Source organism: Melanaphis sacchari, unplaced genomic scaffold, assembly GCF_002803265.2.
Source record: "Melanaphis sacchari strain LSU unplaced genomic scaffold, SCAv2.0 Contig23_pilon_pilon, whole genome shotgun sequence".
NCBI classification, from domain to species: domain Eukaryota; kingdom Metazoa; phylum Arthropoda; class Insecta; order Hemiptera; family Aphididae; genus Melanaphis; species Melanaphis sacchari.
The window spans coordinates 566,856-584,142 of NW_020271114.1; the positions used below are offsets into that span (position 1 = coordinate 566,856).

The 17,287-nt window shown below is 26.3% G+C and overlaps 1 protein-coding gene across 5 annotated transcripts; it reads right to left on the reverse strand.

The window, feature by feature from the left end:
• Positions 1-1,658: 1,658 nt before the first annotated feature.
• On the reverse strand, positions 1,659-11,079 carry LOC112594597 (zinc finger protein 91-like). 5 transcript variants are annotated; one of them, XM_025339474.1, is made up of 5 exons: positions 11,022-11,079; positions 10,673-10,945; positions 10,126-10,551; positions 9,927-10,055; positions 1,659-4,485 (listed from the first exon to the last, which is right to left on the reverse strand). In XM_025339474.1, the coding sequence occupies exons 3-5, from the start codon at positions 10,288-10,290 to the stop codon at positions 1,801-1,803; spliced, it is 2,979 nt and encodes a 992-aa protein (XP_025195259.1). In that variant the 5' UTR covers positions 10,291-10,551; positions 10,673-10,945; positions 11,022-11,079; the 3' UTR covers positions 1,659-1,800. The 5 variants fall into 5 exon arrangements, with proteins under 5 accessions (XP_025195259.1, XP_025195260.1, XP_025195262.1 ...); XM_025339475.1 differs by lacking the exon at positions 11,022-11,079 and having other exon boundaries at positions 10,673-10,759; positions 10,867-11,001; XM_025339477.1 differs by lacking the exon at positions 11,022-11,079 and having other exon boundaries at positions 10,867-11,001.
• Between the last annotated feature and the right edge of the window lie 6,208 nt (positions 11,080-17,287).

Genomic DNA, 17,287 nt, shown 5'->3' on the forward strand with positions numbered 1-17,287 from the left:
ATTCAACCCCACTCATACATAAAATACATGCGTATTACATTTGGATTAAGCAACCTATCAGAAAAAACAATTGGCAAGACTAAATATTTAAATTTTAACACTTAAATACTCAAATGATGTCACTGTTAATCGTATAGTCCAGTAAGTAGTGACTTTAATAATTGTTTGATCTAGACTAGTAAAAGATACTTTTCAAGGTATTTAAGTTAAAGTTACTTACTTTACAAAGTATTAAAAATATTTATTTGAATTTCAGTAGGTGATAAAAGTAATTGAGTATAAAAACAAGTATTTAAAAAATGTATATTTTATACATTTAAAATACTTTATAATTAATTACAATTTTTTTACCATGTAAATAATTAATAGATAGAACTGAATTTTGTTAACCGTTTTCTTGTTATAGACAATTCAGTGTAACTATAAATTACTCATTTATTTAGATATTTGAATTTTTAATCGATTTTAGGTATTATTGCCTCAGGTCTGAAAATTTTCAGAACACTACTGTCGCAACTGCTTTGATCTTAAATAAAATTTTTGAAATTAAAAACACAAGTGTACTTTTAAGTGCATTGATAATGATTAAAGTTCCTAAATAAATTAGCCAAATTAGCGGTACTTCAATTTAAGCACTGTTTACAAGTAAAACATAAAATTATGATTGACAGAAATTTTGATTTAAAATTTTTATATTATATTGAAGTCAATTTGATGTATTTATGATTCAAATATGTCTGCCAAGAAGTGTACTACAATATAAACTCATGAAATATTTTTATATTCACATCTAACTATTAATTTTTAATAGTAATATAAAAAATGAAAACAAACAAAATCTGCATTTTATCTTGTGATGTTAGATAAAGATTCATATTAATATAATAAATGTAATTTTGTTCAAAATTGTAATATGAATACTATAACAAAAATAAGTGTATTTTTAGCTAAAAAAAATATAATAATTCAAAGCAGTAACTAAAATTCTATATTTAATAAAAGATTTTTAGCTATATATAATTTAAAGATATTTTTATTAGTATTACATATTAAATTTATAATGTTGTATACAATAATGAAATGACTAATACAAGTTTGTTTAAAGCTTTCGATTTAGTTCATTACATATTTGTATACGTATATCATACTAACACAAATTTATAGAAAGACTAAATAAATACCATTATAAAACTTAGCTTTTATTTAATTTAAAAATTAATCTTGTACACTGAATTTAAAATAATAGTTGAGTAACATATATTTAAAATAATATTAATTGCAGTAATAGTACAATTAAGTTTTATAGAAAATTCAATACATCATATCTCACTTAGATACTATGGGGGTACTATATAAAGAATACATATAAAAAAAAGAATATTTATAGAGTAAGACATTTTAAGATAAAAAATTTAAATAAAAATCAATACGTAGTCTACTTTAATAATCTACTTTACTTATTCACTAAATTAAAAAGTAATAAAATTAAATTATTAATTAAGTAAACAGTTTTTTCAGTTGTTTAATATAATATTTTAAAAAATTTCAATAATTTTATGACACAAAATTAATTTTAACAAACTTTATTATTACTAAAAATATTGGTTTATTCAATAAAAGTAAATAAAATGAAAATAATATTTTCAGTGAATAGAATTTTTATTTTTTATTTCATAATTATAATAAGATATTTTTTCTTTAAATTTACTCAAGTTTGATATAATCAATTTTAGTGTTAGTTAACACCAGTAAAAAAGATTACATGCTTTGAAGTCAATAATTTTTTATTTTCCATTGCTTTTATTCACTTGAAGTAGGGAATTCTTGTATGGAGTTGTCGATTTTGGGTTCATTTACTGGACTAATATTTTGGGTCTCATTTATTGCTACTAATTCATTATTTAAAATAATTTGATTCTCTTCTTTTATAGAGGATAAACTTGTTTCAAAATTATCTATTTCAGTGATTGTTTTATCAGCATAATTGTGGTCACATTCTGAAATAACTGTTGAACATATATTATTAACTGCTACTATATCTTCATCATTAGAGAGATTTTCTATTGTTTCATTATCATTCAATTTGTCTGCAACTTGATTAATATCTTGTGCAGTGCAAACATTAGTTTCATCGTCTTTATTATCAATGTTATATTTCATATCCTGTTTTTCATTATTTTTCAAGTCATTGACTTCATTATTTTTTTCATTTATATCATGTTCAATTATATTTTCTTTGATTTCATTATTAGACACTTCCCATTGATTTGATATTGTATTTGCTTCTTGTTTAATTGGTACATTGTTTTCTTCATTATTTTCTGTAGTTGTTTCAGGAATATTATTAGCCAATGATGTGGTTTCAGATATAACTGGTAACATTACTACAGAGCTAGAAGGAGGTATATTAGATGTAATAGCTACTGTGTTGTCTTGTTCGCCATGCACATGTTCATTATGCATTGATAATGCTATTTTGTACATAAATTTAAAGGGACATTTTTTACAAGAATATCGTCTAAACTTATGACATTGGAGTCTTTTTCCATGATGTATTTTCCAATGTTGAAAGAAAGTTAGGCGTGTATAATATTTTTTACATTTGGTACAATAATAATTGTGAGGTTTACTTTTTAAAGAACTTGGTATAGAATTACAACAAAATTGCCAATGTCTTGCTAATCCTGAATTTGATTTAAATTTTCTAGGGCAATTATTACATTTAACAAATTTATTAACAATTGGAAACACACCATAATTAACAGATTCCAATGCTTCATTACTTGAATTATCAGTTAATGTATTCATCTCAACATCCATCTCATTATTTTCACCAGTATTGGTCATGTCATTATCAATAGATACAATTGTATTAAGTTGAGAAGTATTACTTTGATTTACTTCTAGATCAGTTTCTTGTTTACAACTAGAGTTGGACACTTCAACAAAATTTTCAGTTCTTAAAGAAGTATTACTCATTCTTTTTTTCACAGTTTTTTTTGTAGGAGATGGATTGTGAACCTTTATATGACTTTTTAATGCTGCTGCTGTAAGACACACTTTATTACAAATTGTACATTTAAAAGGACCTTTGAATTTTTTAGTGTAGGTAGATTTAGGTTTAATTTTTACATTCTTATTAACTTGATTGTATTGACATGCAATCAAATGAGATTTAAAATTATTAATATGAATTTCCATATGACAGTATGCACATGCAATAGTCTTATTTTTCTTATTTGCTATTAAATCACCATTATGTAAGGTATATTTATGAATACTTAAACTTTGAAGATCATCAAATTGTTCAGAACATTCATAACATTTGAACATTCCAGGAGTACGACAGCCTTTTACTTGGTGAGCTCTAAGACCATTTAAATCAGAAAATGGTACACAACATTGCCAACACATCAATTTACTTCCAAATTCAAAATGCTCGCGATGATGAAATTTAAAAACATTAAAGTTTTGGAAGATAAGATTACAAGACGGTTTTAAACAAGTAAATAGTACATATGTTGATGCACGTGGAATCTTTTTCTCTTTTCCTTTTTTACGTTCTAGTATATTATTCTTCATAGTACTTTTCTTAACAGGTAATAATTCAGTTACATTTTCTGTAGAATCTTTTAGTTTTATACCATACTCAGTTACATTTTTTGACTGATTTTCAAGACAATGCTTAGTATGTTCAATAATGTTTGTTAGATCTGGAGATGATATTTCACAATAAAAACATAAATAATTACCATATGAGTTCATTAATCGGCCATTATGTGTTTTTAATTTGTGATAGGCAAATTCTTCCATACTGTTAAATATCACATTACATGCATAACATTTAAATAAATTTACAGTACGACAGCGTATATGATAATGACCATTGGTATCACGATCAGATTTTTTTATTTCTTGATAACAACGACGACACATGACTGCTGTAGAAGACAAACCAATATGTCGTCGATAATGTGGTGTAAAATCTTTTTTTGATCTTGATAGAATGTTACAATTAGGCACTAAGCAAGTAAAGAAAGATTTATTGTATTGTGAACAATCATGATTCAAAATATTCTTTTTTTGACAGATGGAACAATAGTGTAATTTTTCATTTTCAACTTCATTTATGTGTTCATTTTTAAAATTATTTTTAACAGATTCTTCACTGTCTGATGATAGTTCAATTATTTCAACTGGGGTTTTGACTTCTAAACAAGAAGTATCATCATCTGATTCACTATCAGAAAATGTTGATTTTGAATGATTTGTATTAAATGATCGACTTGAATTACCTTGTTTATTATTACTGTTGTTAATATTTAAACTACTACAACCATTTAAATTTGTTCTATTATTATTTGATTGTTTTGATATTGATCGAGAATGTGTGAATGAAAATGATTCCTTAGTAGATTCTTCATTATTCCTTGAATCTGGCGATGAATAAGTTGCATTTGATGTTCCCGGGATAGTAACACAAAACTAAAAACAGAAACATAAAATTTAAAATATTAGACTTAATTAAGGGTATGTTTCTAATATATTTTTTTTTTTTTTTAGCATTTGGAATATTGATAACAATTAGTAAAATAATAAATAAATTAGTAATAAAGATACTATTGGCTAGGTTTTAAATTATTTACAGACAGGAGAAAATTAAATTAAATTAAATAAATAAATAAATATATATAGTTATAATTATAATAACAGGTCGTGTAAGCGACATTGCTTGAGTCGGTATATAGTAGGTCTATTGGTTTATAAAATTTCGCACTGTGAACTGAATTGATGTGGTCGAAGAAGTTAATTGATCATTTTTTAATGTACTCAGTTATTGTGGGTAGCTGGTGTTTCTAATATTAATATTGTATGTTATAAACTAATTTATTAGAATAAATACTTATTGCAAAATCCAAAAAAGCTTATCAATTAACAAAAACTAATAATAACATTATTTTTAATATCAATAGTATTAATTTTGAAAGTAAAATAATAAATATTTAATAAAAAATTCTAACTAATAATATGAAATATTTTTATAAGTTGATTAATTAAAATTCAATAACAGGACTATGAAATATACAATAATAATTATATATGTATTGGATAAAGATAAATAATGTTCTAATAAACATAACCCTATAGGAGTGAATTATATACCAGTTTTAAAAGTCAAAATATCAGAGATCTAATTATGAACAAAATCTAGTTATTTTGGAGCGCATAATTATCATAAACTTTCAGTCCTCTAGATTTAACCAAACAATTTAATCAGTCCATTTAGAAACAATACTATCTTGTAGACTACTACAAAAATTGCACAATTTCCAATGAATATTGATGGAAGCTACTAGTAATTTTGTTAATAATACAAATTAACTTACTTCCTATGTACTTAATCACTAGTGTATTTTATGTTTAATATGCATATTGTAACAACTAAATAATAATTTACTTAATTGACCAAACTGCGAAAGAAAAATAATTTATTACTTAAATTTATGACCTATAATTATTATTTTTAGTATTTTAATAGAAAAGTATAAAAAATACACAATATAATAGAGGGTAAGCTAATATTAGTTTAAAATTCTAAAGCATAATACAGTTTATTTTGATTTTTGTTAACAATTATTAGATCCATATTCAATATTATTCCTAGTATATAAATCCTAAATAAACATCATAACTATATTCGGTGTAATAGAACTTTTTTTTTAAGTTGCAAGTTTTTTCAATGTTTTCCTTAATATATTTTTTAAATGAGAGTTTAAAGTTTAAATAAAATATATATCATTGAAAAACTAATTGACACAATTTTAATTCGGTGTAACTTATTTTAATAATAATTTATAAATATTTTAAATTAAAATAAAATCACACATAAAAATAAAAATTCTCTACTGTATAATAGATATGAATGTACCTAATCATGAAGTACATTACTATAATGGATCTATTAAATTTGAATTCAATGATAAATTATTACATACAAATATGATTTTGAGTAGATTAGTTTCGATAGCTTATATTTTTAAGAATATTTTATTATTATTAATAATTTATTTTTCTAGTCTTAAAGTTAAATTTTTTTTAAATATTGCTTTTATTATAAAACATGTAATAGTAGAAAAATAAGTCCCCAGGAATATTTTTTTTTTTAATAATAATAAAATATACAATAGGTAACTAAAATCATTATTTTACATTTAAATATCCAATTTTGTCAACAATTGACTTCCAAATATCTACAAAATAAAATTGTACAAATATTATTTAAATATATCAAATTTTTCATTAAGTATTTTTAATTTGCTGTAAGAATATTAAAAAAAAAAACTCATTTTTTAATTCTCAAATATTTTGACAGTTATACCAATAAAAATACTAAAAATGTTTAATGCTTTTACTAGTCATGGCATAAATTATGAATAGGTCTGTGATATAAATTATATGGATTAAGTCTTGAAATGTTGAAAATTGTTTTGTATATATAAAATAAACATTAAAATACTTGTTTTAAGTTTCTATTGATTATATTTTTTTTTTAATGAAAAATTGTTCGAGAATAAATGTATATCTTATTACAATATATATTATATATATATATAATTATTCATTAAACGTTTGAATATCTATGTCATCATGTTATCTAAATTTAAATTTTTAATGTTCAAAACAAACAAATGTTAGCTTTATGCTTATATTTAATTACACAATAGTCCATGTATTTACTTTATTTCAGAAAAATTTGATTTTTCAATGCTTATATATTAAAGGATAAAGTTTTGACCTGTTATTTTTGATATATTTTGATGGCAGTAAATAATGTATGAGAAACTTTATATGCTTAATATTTTCAAAAAATTTTAATAACAAATTTTATCAAGTCTAGAAAATACAAAATAAAATATATTTGATGAAAAATTCAATTCTATGGTAATTAATTTTAAAATTAAAGCATAAAACCAAATTGATTTTATCTAAAAGTTTTCAACGTTTACTTAATATGATTTTTGTTTTTTCTGATTATTTTGAACTAATTGGATATTTTTAATTTTAAGTTCATTAAGTACCAGAAATTATCCTAGATTTAAAAATAAGTTTTAAGGCATTATTACTGCTCTTAAAGGTGACATCACACACAAAAATAAAAAAAAATTAAGAAAATATAGATCATTGTAAGTCTATAAACACATAAAATTTTTTTGAAACATGTAAATAAAAATAATTGAGAACCAATACTAATATTTACTTTACACATTACTAATATACGAAGAAGATTCAGAAAGTAAGGTTATAACATGTGTTAAACATTGAAAAATTAATATATTTACATGAAATTTACAAGATAAGTGTCAAAACATAAATGCTGTAGAGATCAATACATTTTTGAAGTCTAGGGACCAATTTTTGTATACTTCCACTCCACCTCCTGAAAACACTTAGACAACATTCTGAACCTCCTTGTAATTTAAAAATCATTTTCTACCCAAAAACTCTTTCAATTTATTGAAGAGATGATAATCTGATAGTGCCAGATCTGAGGAGTAGGATGGATGAGTCACAATATCTCACCCAAATGAAATAAGCAGGTTCTATACCCATAGCACCGAGAGAGCGCAAGTCGGCGGCGCATCCAAATGAAGTCACTCCACAGTTTTGAGGTCTAATTTCTCCCATTAAGTTGACTGGTTTAATTTAATTTAATTTAATTAATGACGACGGTTGGCGATGTGAGCCGATTATCCAACGGTGAGAGTCATGTTGGTGGGAGATGCGCGAACTACGATGAGTTTTGGTCGTCACCGACTTGCGCTCTCTCGGCGCTACGGGTTATAAGCAAGACGGGTAGTATGAGGTCTGGTGTTGTCATAAAGGAGTGATATACAATGAGTCAGCATTCCTTTCCTTTTTTTTTTAAATTTTGACCAATAATATCCCGTTCTAGTCCCAAAAGATAGACGCCATGATCTTCCTCTCTAAAAATTTTACTTTGAATTTTTTGGTTAGTATAATGACACACTCACATGTCATCAATTCAGATCTATAGGTTTCTATAAAATGGTGATGAATACTGGTCACGGATTTGTTACGCAATGTAAAGAACTGAATAACAGAGCATATCTCACATCTGCAGTAAGTAGAGCAATTAAAGGATGAACTGTTTGGTTGCTGAGATGACATTTCGTAATAGACTGAAGGGTATGATGATTTGTTTTGATGTTAGGAATCTTTCTACCCACCAGTGGTGAAAATTTTGAAAAGCAAAATTCTCTTAGCCCTACATGGTCTTTATAACTTTACTTCTCTGGATGTCCCTCGTAAAATAAATAATAATTTTTTTGAAATAAATTGTTTTTATAATTGTTATTACTTATTAGTTATTACTTTTAGGGTTACAAAGATTAGAAAAAATTACTGATTCTTGTAAGTTCTGTTTTCACTAACTAGTATTTAAAGATTATTAAAAATATATGGAAACTCAATTAATTAACATGTCAGATGAGTACATGTTTAATTTAGGAGTGGGTAGATGTTTGATATAATTCTGAACTACTATGCCATCCCATTTTAAATTAAGTTCTGCCTCACGGATATTTTATATTTAATTATTTTTGTTTATAATTTATAGAATTATCTAATAAAATATTTGATTTTTATAATTCTATATCAATATTTTAATTGAGTTAAATTATATTAAGTTTGAAAAAAGAAAAAACCAAGAATAATTAATCCTCAAATTTACAAGAAACATTTAATGCTATACTTTATTCAGAATGAAATTATATCCTGATGGTGCTTGTGTGTAGAAGCATAATCTCATTACGTAACAGGCATATATAGATGAAAGATTCAGTAAACAAGCACTGCACAACTGCCGTCAACAGAACTAATCTCTGCACAATTACATTCTTATTTTGATAGAGTATAATATTAATTGAGTTCTATACTTCAATACAATTTAAAATAAATAATTAAATTAATTACTTTAATATATTATCAAAATAAGTATTATTACTAATTTTTTTAAAGAATATTATGTTCATAAAAGATTCTTAATTATTAAGCAAGCATTTTTTTTTTAAATTTTAGTTAGTTTAATAATTTTAGATAAATCATTGTTAATGAATTATATAAATTAGGTGAACAATATTAAGCTTAATTAATAATTAAGGTTTGAATAATTTATTGTATAAGAAGTCAACACTTAACTATTTTAAAATGTTATAATTCCAGTAATTTAAAAATACAAATTCAATATACTAACAAATATATTTAGGACATATAATTATATAATAATTGGTGCATAACAGCAAATTTATGTTCATAATTCTAATTAACCTTTTTATAATTTAATTATTAGAGTGAATTAACTAATTCACCTGAAAGATAAGAACATATTTTTTTCAGCGGTTTATTGGTATTTTTGAATATTTTAATTTAAGTTAAAAAGTATAGCTTTTAAAAATTGAAATTTTTTATTTACTTATAACAGACCTCAAAAATAAAATTAATTTAACAAATAAAAATTCTGTTACCTTTAAGTTTTGTAACAAGTAAACTCATTCTTAAGTCTAATGTTAAAATTTAAGAAACTAATTACTAAACATAAATGTTTGGTTACAGACTTGAAAAATAGAAACAACATAAACTAGCGAGTTAAGATCTTAAATGAATAAATAATAAATAACTTTTAAATCAGTTTATTTTATAGATTTCAATAAATACATACCTATCAAAGACACGAGTTTCTAAAATTTGAGTTAGACAATGCTTACTAACATAGGCATATACTAACGTAAATTTAAATAACATACCAATTATGTTGAAGCATTAAAAAATTAATACAAAAATTATTAATTGGATACTTATATTTAAAATAAAAAATATATGTATTAAAAAATATCTACAGCACTTACTTTTTTTGTAGCAATATAATTGATAACAATTTGAGATTCGGCTGCTTTCTTCTTCATTTCAATCCAGCTCATTAATGATTTATGACAATTCTCACATATCATTTTTGGTTTAATATCATCCTTCTCAACCTAAATATTTTAATAAAAATGTCAATTTAGTTATTTGATTTCAAACAATTTTTCTAATATATGTATGTACTTTGATTCCTAATAATTCTATCATCTGTTGATTCAGTTTTAAACCTCCATCGTTCGGCGTAAAAATGTGAATAAATTTGATGTGTCTGTTCGTCTCTGGTTCTAGCAGGCAAATCCTGCATAGGTCGAAATTCTCGCTATGCAAATGCATCTGCGAGTTATTCATGACGAAGGATTCTTCGAGCAGTCCGGCACTAGCGAAAATTAAACAAACAAGCGGCGAAACCCGGTAAAACGCAACGACCAGCTGCGATAGTGCGATCAATGTTGTCAGCTACGAGCGGTGAGTTAATGACAAACGGACATTGTTATTTATTGATTTTCGACAAAATTCAATTTGGTCCTAGCGGTGAACGACATGTACCAGACGTACCAGTAGGCCAAACCCGACGAAAAATAGACATTTGGCGATTGAAGATACAATATGCTGTAAAGGTTTAATAAATTACAACATTATGCTTTGATGATCGAAAAATATATATTTAGTAAATTTACACAAAACTAACGTGTTCGAAGCAAATGTGACACTTCGACGTTATATAACTTACATGCGTCATGTGTTACACATACACATAAAATGACAACAATGCCGAATTAATAAGAAGTAAGATCGAATCAGCTAAGACATCGCATCACTACGGCATTGGCATTCGGCAAATGACGGCAACATGATAACGTTCATTATGACCAAAATACCAAATTAAACTAAATACTAAATAGTAATTACTAATTTTATACGAACCCCAATACTTAAAAAAAAATCGTGATATTTGGTATCTTGGTAAACATTTAACAGTAAGCACCACTGCATCAGCTGCCGGCTGCAATAAAATAAATATTAAATAATTAGTTAGGCCGGGCCGATCGGCAATTGAAAAGTATAAACATACCACTTACCAGTAAACAGAAAACACACTAGATAATACTGGTAATCGGGTATAGGTTTATAGCTGCGAGTTGCCTGCTGTAGTTTGCTGTGTTAATGATTGGGTAGGTAGGTCTGGTGTTTGATTCGCCCTTACAGTGGAGCCATAGGCCGTAAAATTATCTCATAATTTTCAATTTTGATAAACGTGATTTCTCTACAATGAGGCTTTGCCTATCGCTTTGGTCTGATGTCTGATTTCGGATTCATCATAATTCATAATTCATAAGCATTAAACATATGAGTTAAGACTATATAGTCATTATTATTACTACTAAGTAATAACTAATAACTACTAAGTTCCAAATTTCAACTAGTTTCAAACATTATGGGCTTATGGCTTATACTTATACCTATTGGTTAAGCGGTTAAGCGGTTAAGCCGTCTATGACAAATGACAATACGGCGTATAGGTAGAGAAGCTCTGTGCATTGTCGACTGTTGAATACCTATACGGTTTTAGTATTTAAGGGTTTCACAGTGACTCATAGCTCTATAAAGTAATACAATTTTTAGATTTTAGAACTGCAATATATATTTAACGTTTTGTTTTTATGGGGAGTTTTTAATGGAGTAGATAGGTATCAACAATAAACTGTAAGTAGTTATTGTTTAACGATTGGCTTAAATGGGATTCTCATCTAGTCATTGACTATTAAGACGTTTGTCGAAAGTATAAGTCCTAGGTACATATTTTATTTTAATAGACTGAGGACAGATTGGGATTTTAGCTTTCTTAATGAAGATAGTAGAATTGGAAAGCATTTAGCAAGGTTAATTTAATGATGTTGACTTGAATTTTTTTATTTTTGAATTTCAAGAATTGTGATTACGAAAAGTAATATGTATTTAATATAACCTTTAGTTTATTAGTTAATGCTCCAGTTTCCAGTAGTCTCAATTATTAGTTAGTAATCAGTAATCGCTAATCAGTATGTAGTATGTACTATGCATTCATATCATACATGCCGATAATATTAGTTGCATGCGACTGTGAAATTTTCAGACAATTTAACAATGAAGCACGAGTAGAAATTTATATAATAACTTCTGAAATATTCTAAAACTATATACAAGGTAAATTGTGATAAATTTATATATTCAATTAGGAAAAATAGTGTTCATAAATTCACTCTTATTTTATTTTCATTTATAAACTGGTTAAACTTTAAAATTGACCGGTAATTTATTTTAAATACGTAATACAATAGTAGTAATGCCTACTACCTCTATTTGTGAAATTTTTCTTCATATTTCAATGATAAAAATAAACAAAAAACCCATTTTGTGGAATAAATTACTAATTTAATGTTTACAGAATCTTATCAAATCAATGTACAATGAATAATCTAAAGTGTGTTATAGCTTTAAATCTAGTAATTCCCAAGATAAAAACGTGAATGTTTTTTTATTTTATGAAATGTAAAGAAACTACAACCAGCAAGTGTTTTTGGTTGGTAAAACGTGGTCCCATGAGATTCAAAAACCAATCGGAAAGGTAAACGACGATTTGGAAATCGGTGGAAATGCTTCTGATAGAAACTAAATTATTATTACGAGGATGTTGTGTGGTCCTATTTCTTTTAGTGTATACAGAATTCAACATTTGCTGTTTCTCATTCCTTAGGCAAAAATACAATTTTTATTTACCAACAAATATCATATTTTCTTCTTCTAAAAATAATAGATTTAATTTGACCAATACTGTCAGTAGGTTCCTTATACGTTATAGGTAACCACTAGGTACTAACCATTGACAGCTGGGTACTAGGTAAGGTTTAATGCTTGAACAAAAAGGCCAAAAACTTGCTATACGAAACGATGTTTAAACAAAAGAAGACTCCATTATACAAAGTAATCATATGATATACTTGACGTTCTGCTAACAACAAAAAATTTATAGTATTTTTATTGTTATTGTTATTAAAAACATAAAATAAAAAGATATAAAATGCAATTTTAATAATTGGTAACCAATGGGCAATGACCATTCATATATGATCAATATGATCTAAGCGTCTATGGAACGCTAGTATAGAAAATGATGCAATCGTTAAACGGACTATAAAGTGTAGTAGTTAATGATGCAACCGGTAGGAAAGCGCTAGTATAGAAGTATTATACTAGAATAGTATTATTATAGAAGTGATGCTAAGATGGTGGTACCAATGGTGTAGTGAAGGGTACACGGGGGTACACGACGTGTACCCACTTCCTAATTTTATAACTATGCGTGTACCTTTTACGAAAATCGTAGTAGTGTAGTACGCGGGTAGTGGGTACACGGAGCATGAATAAGATGAATTAACGTTACCCAGCAAATAATATGTATATTTATTAAATTTTGATATTTAATAAGTAAAAAAGATAAGCGTAATAATTTGTTTATTTCACAGACTAAGAAAAGATCATAAAAGTCCGTGGTTTACTTGTACCACGGCTACAGTAGTACTATCTTAAATCGTGTTGTACAGAGTCTTATGTACACAAATCTATTTTAAAACCATTTGGTAACGTTCACGATATTGTTGTTTTGTCCAGTTATCAGTTATTGTTCCAAGTATCCATTACAATTCTATATAAACCTTTTGTCCCTAGTCCCTAGTACTTGTTCAATATGCTATCTACCCTGAGTATTTTGTCTACCATAATTTTATGTTGGTCAATGGTTTAATATGCTATTTATAAATGAAAATGGTAGTATTGTTTACCAAATATGTTATAATCACTAGTAGATAACATGAACAAGTACTAATTAGGGGGGTGTGGGGGGCTTAGTCCCCCACGTTTTATTTTACAATGATTCAGGCGTGTACCCATAAAAATTTTTAGGATTACATCACTGGACTGATCTGTGACTCTCATCTGTTTTATAAACAATGGTACAGTCGATTCCGCGAAATGAAGACACCGGTTAATAAGGATAACACACGGAATAGAGATTAACTGCTCAATAGGGACAATAAATTCTTCAATAACGAAAACAAATGTATGCTGGTAGTAGAGTAAACGTTCACTGCTTATCTGGGCCACGAATCCAGATAATTGGGACATTTTTATCGAGTATCACAATCAATAATACGTAAGAAATAAAGTAATATTCATAGTTTTTTTAAATAAGATAAAATACATTACAACAAAATAAAAAAATATGTGTATGTACTTTATATATATGTGTGTGTGTGTGTGTATTTTTATAAATAATTAGGTTATAGCATCATGTTTTTCTTTTTGTATTATTAAATAATTTCTATAATTGTATAATATGTATTTTGTAATAAAGAAAAATTAGTTTTTCAATAAATTTATAATATGTTCGTTTTTTTATTTTGGATTATTGGGACAACCGTTTTATTGGGACTAATTAACACGCAACCGACGTGTCCCGATAAAGGGGAATCAACTGTATTATGCATTGTAGAAATATATTTAGCCATAAAAGTATACAGTAAAGACATAGATATCTATATAAAACATATATAAAATATAAATTTGTTATAGGTATACAATCGGTGTTAATATTTTGTTTTAAATTACAAATCATATTATTTTATTTGTTATCTACTACGAGTTACTCAGTACTGTGCGTTTGTAAATCCATGATTCACATGCATTTGATTTGTTTCAATGGACGAAATTTCGGTTGTAAAATTGTATTTATGTTATTTTCACTCAATCAGTTTCAGAATAAATCATCTTTACGTACAATATGTTATGCTATATGTACATGATGTGTAATTTCATGTCAAAAATTATCTACAAAAGACGGCAGTTTCTAACAGGCGACGAAATAGCTCTCCAGTACAAAGCCTCAACACCTCCAATAAGGAAGTCGGACGGTAGTTTTGCTTCCTCACTTCCTCAGATGTTGATAAAGCGGAATTATTTAAAACTCATCTTTACAATATATTCCAACTTCACCTGGCATACTCTCGCCAAATAATATGTTCACTTTAACATTATCTCGATTTCCTACACTTAGGTCCCTCTCTGTTAAGCATTTCTCACCCAATGATAAGTTCAATATTTTAAAATACTAAAAAAAAAAATCTTCGGGGTACGATTTAATTATTGTCGAAATATATTAAATATACTAGATATACTTAACAAAACTTCACTTTCGTTATCTGTTGTTTCTGCTTACTTTGTATGTACCTATGCTTATTATTTCTTCTACTTATTTTGTTTGGACAAAATCTTAAAATTTCTTCTTCAAGTGTTTGAAAATTACAATATTTACCACCGTTAACAGTTAACTTTGTAAATTATAGCTTCTGCCTTCTTCAAATAATTTTAAGGAACTCGAAAGTTTAATCTGAATACAATTAGGATTATTTTTAGTTGTTACAACCAACTCTAGAACGTATACAAGCTAAAAAAAGCTCTTTATAATCTTAAGAGACTATATATGAGAACATAATGTTAATGGATTCTGATTTTTATACAACAGTTCATAAGAAAATTTCTTACTATTTTCATGCAATCATGTCATGATAAATTATATGATAAACATTTATCTATTAATTAAATATCCTAAAGATACAATTTGTTAATTATAAATGTTTCTAGATAACCAATAGTACTATTAAATACTTATTCATTTGATATATTATCACTAAAGCTAATAAGTAATAACTAATACAGACTACAGTAATACACAGGAACACACAGTATACTGCAGTATGATGTACAACATTTATTGCCTAACAGAAGTGGGAGCAAGTCACAAATGTGACCACTTTTACGTATTTAAAAAATATTTTATAATTTGTCTTTGGAAACATACGTATACTGATGTGGCGAGCACGAAAATATTCCCAACATTGCACCGTGATGGTATTCTCGGATAATCACGTAGTACAGACGTACGGTAGTACGGTACGCAATGAGTCACGTCTCTACGAGAATATTGTCCAGTAATCGACTGCTCGTTGCCTGTTATCGCCTAACGAATATTTTCCACCCTTAAAGTCTGTAGCCAGTTTGACCAGTCTTTCTCTATTTTTGTGATATTCATTTATTTTTATTTTGTTACTTGTATTTATTAATATAAATGGATAATAGTGGTATATTATTTTCTGTCTATATTACCTATATTAATTATACAATCATAAGTAAATAACCATAAGTTTGATTGCTGGGTAATTCGATAAGTTAATTGGGTTAATATTGACTGTTTATACTATTAGAAGGTAATTTAAGTAAATTCTGAAGATTTAATGATGATATTTCCAAAACATCATGGAAATTGGATCTTAATTTATACAACAATATAATAATAAGCAATTTCAAATCAATGTAATACTGTACAATTTATTATACACTACAGTAGGGTTTCGTTAATCCGAACGAGATTGGGGAAAGGGATCTTCGGATTAACGATTTACTCGGATTACTTATGACTTAAAAAAAAAATCAATTTTTTTGTAATTTAAATTTTGAAATTTATTTTTATCTATACTGCAGTATTCATTTATAAAATTCGTTGTAGAAAAACACAATAATTAATACAATCAAAATCATTATAATTATGTATATACAGCCAGCTAATATGTTTATATATATTGCATATATTATTATGAATTATGATACACAGGTGTATTAGTAAAGCGATGCAGCAATTTCCAAGCCCGTTTGGATTACCGCGTCTTTCGGATTAGCCTGTGTTCGGATTAACGAGACCCTACTGTATATAATAAAAATTGTGTTTTTTATGTAGTTTAAGGAGTTTTTGGAAGTAGTTTGAGACACTGTACATACATAGATTTTTTTTTTTTAATGTCTCTTTAAGCAAATTTCTAATTACATCACCGGGTAACAGATGTGTTAAATTCAAAATAAATGATAAAATATCATATAAGAATGAATAGTAATTAGATACACAAATTCAAACGACAGTCAATAGTTACACGACCATATTTTATAAATTTTGGATCTCTAACACTAGTAGCAATGACCAGACCGACTCTGAATGTAATAATATATGAGAAGATATGTCTATGTATAATAAGTCAAATAAAAAAAAAAAACACAAGAGAATAAAAACCATGCACATACAACAGTACGAAGTCAGTATATTTTAAATATATTCAATAATTCACTCATTTTTTTAAATATAAAAAATGATTTTAGTAAACGGTAATATTATAAAAATTAACATATAGATACTAACGCATCAAATATATTATTTTTGATAGAAAAAAAATATACATGTATATAATACAACATAAATTTAAAA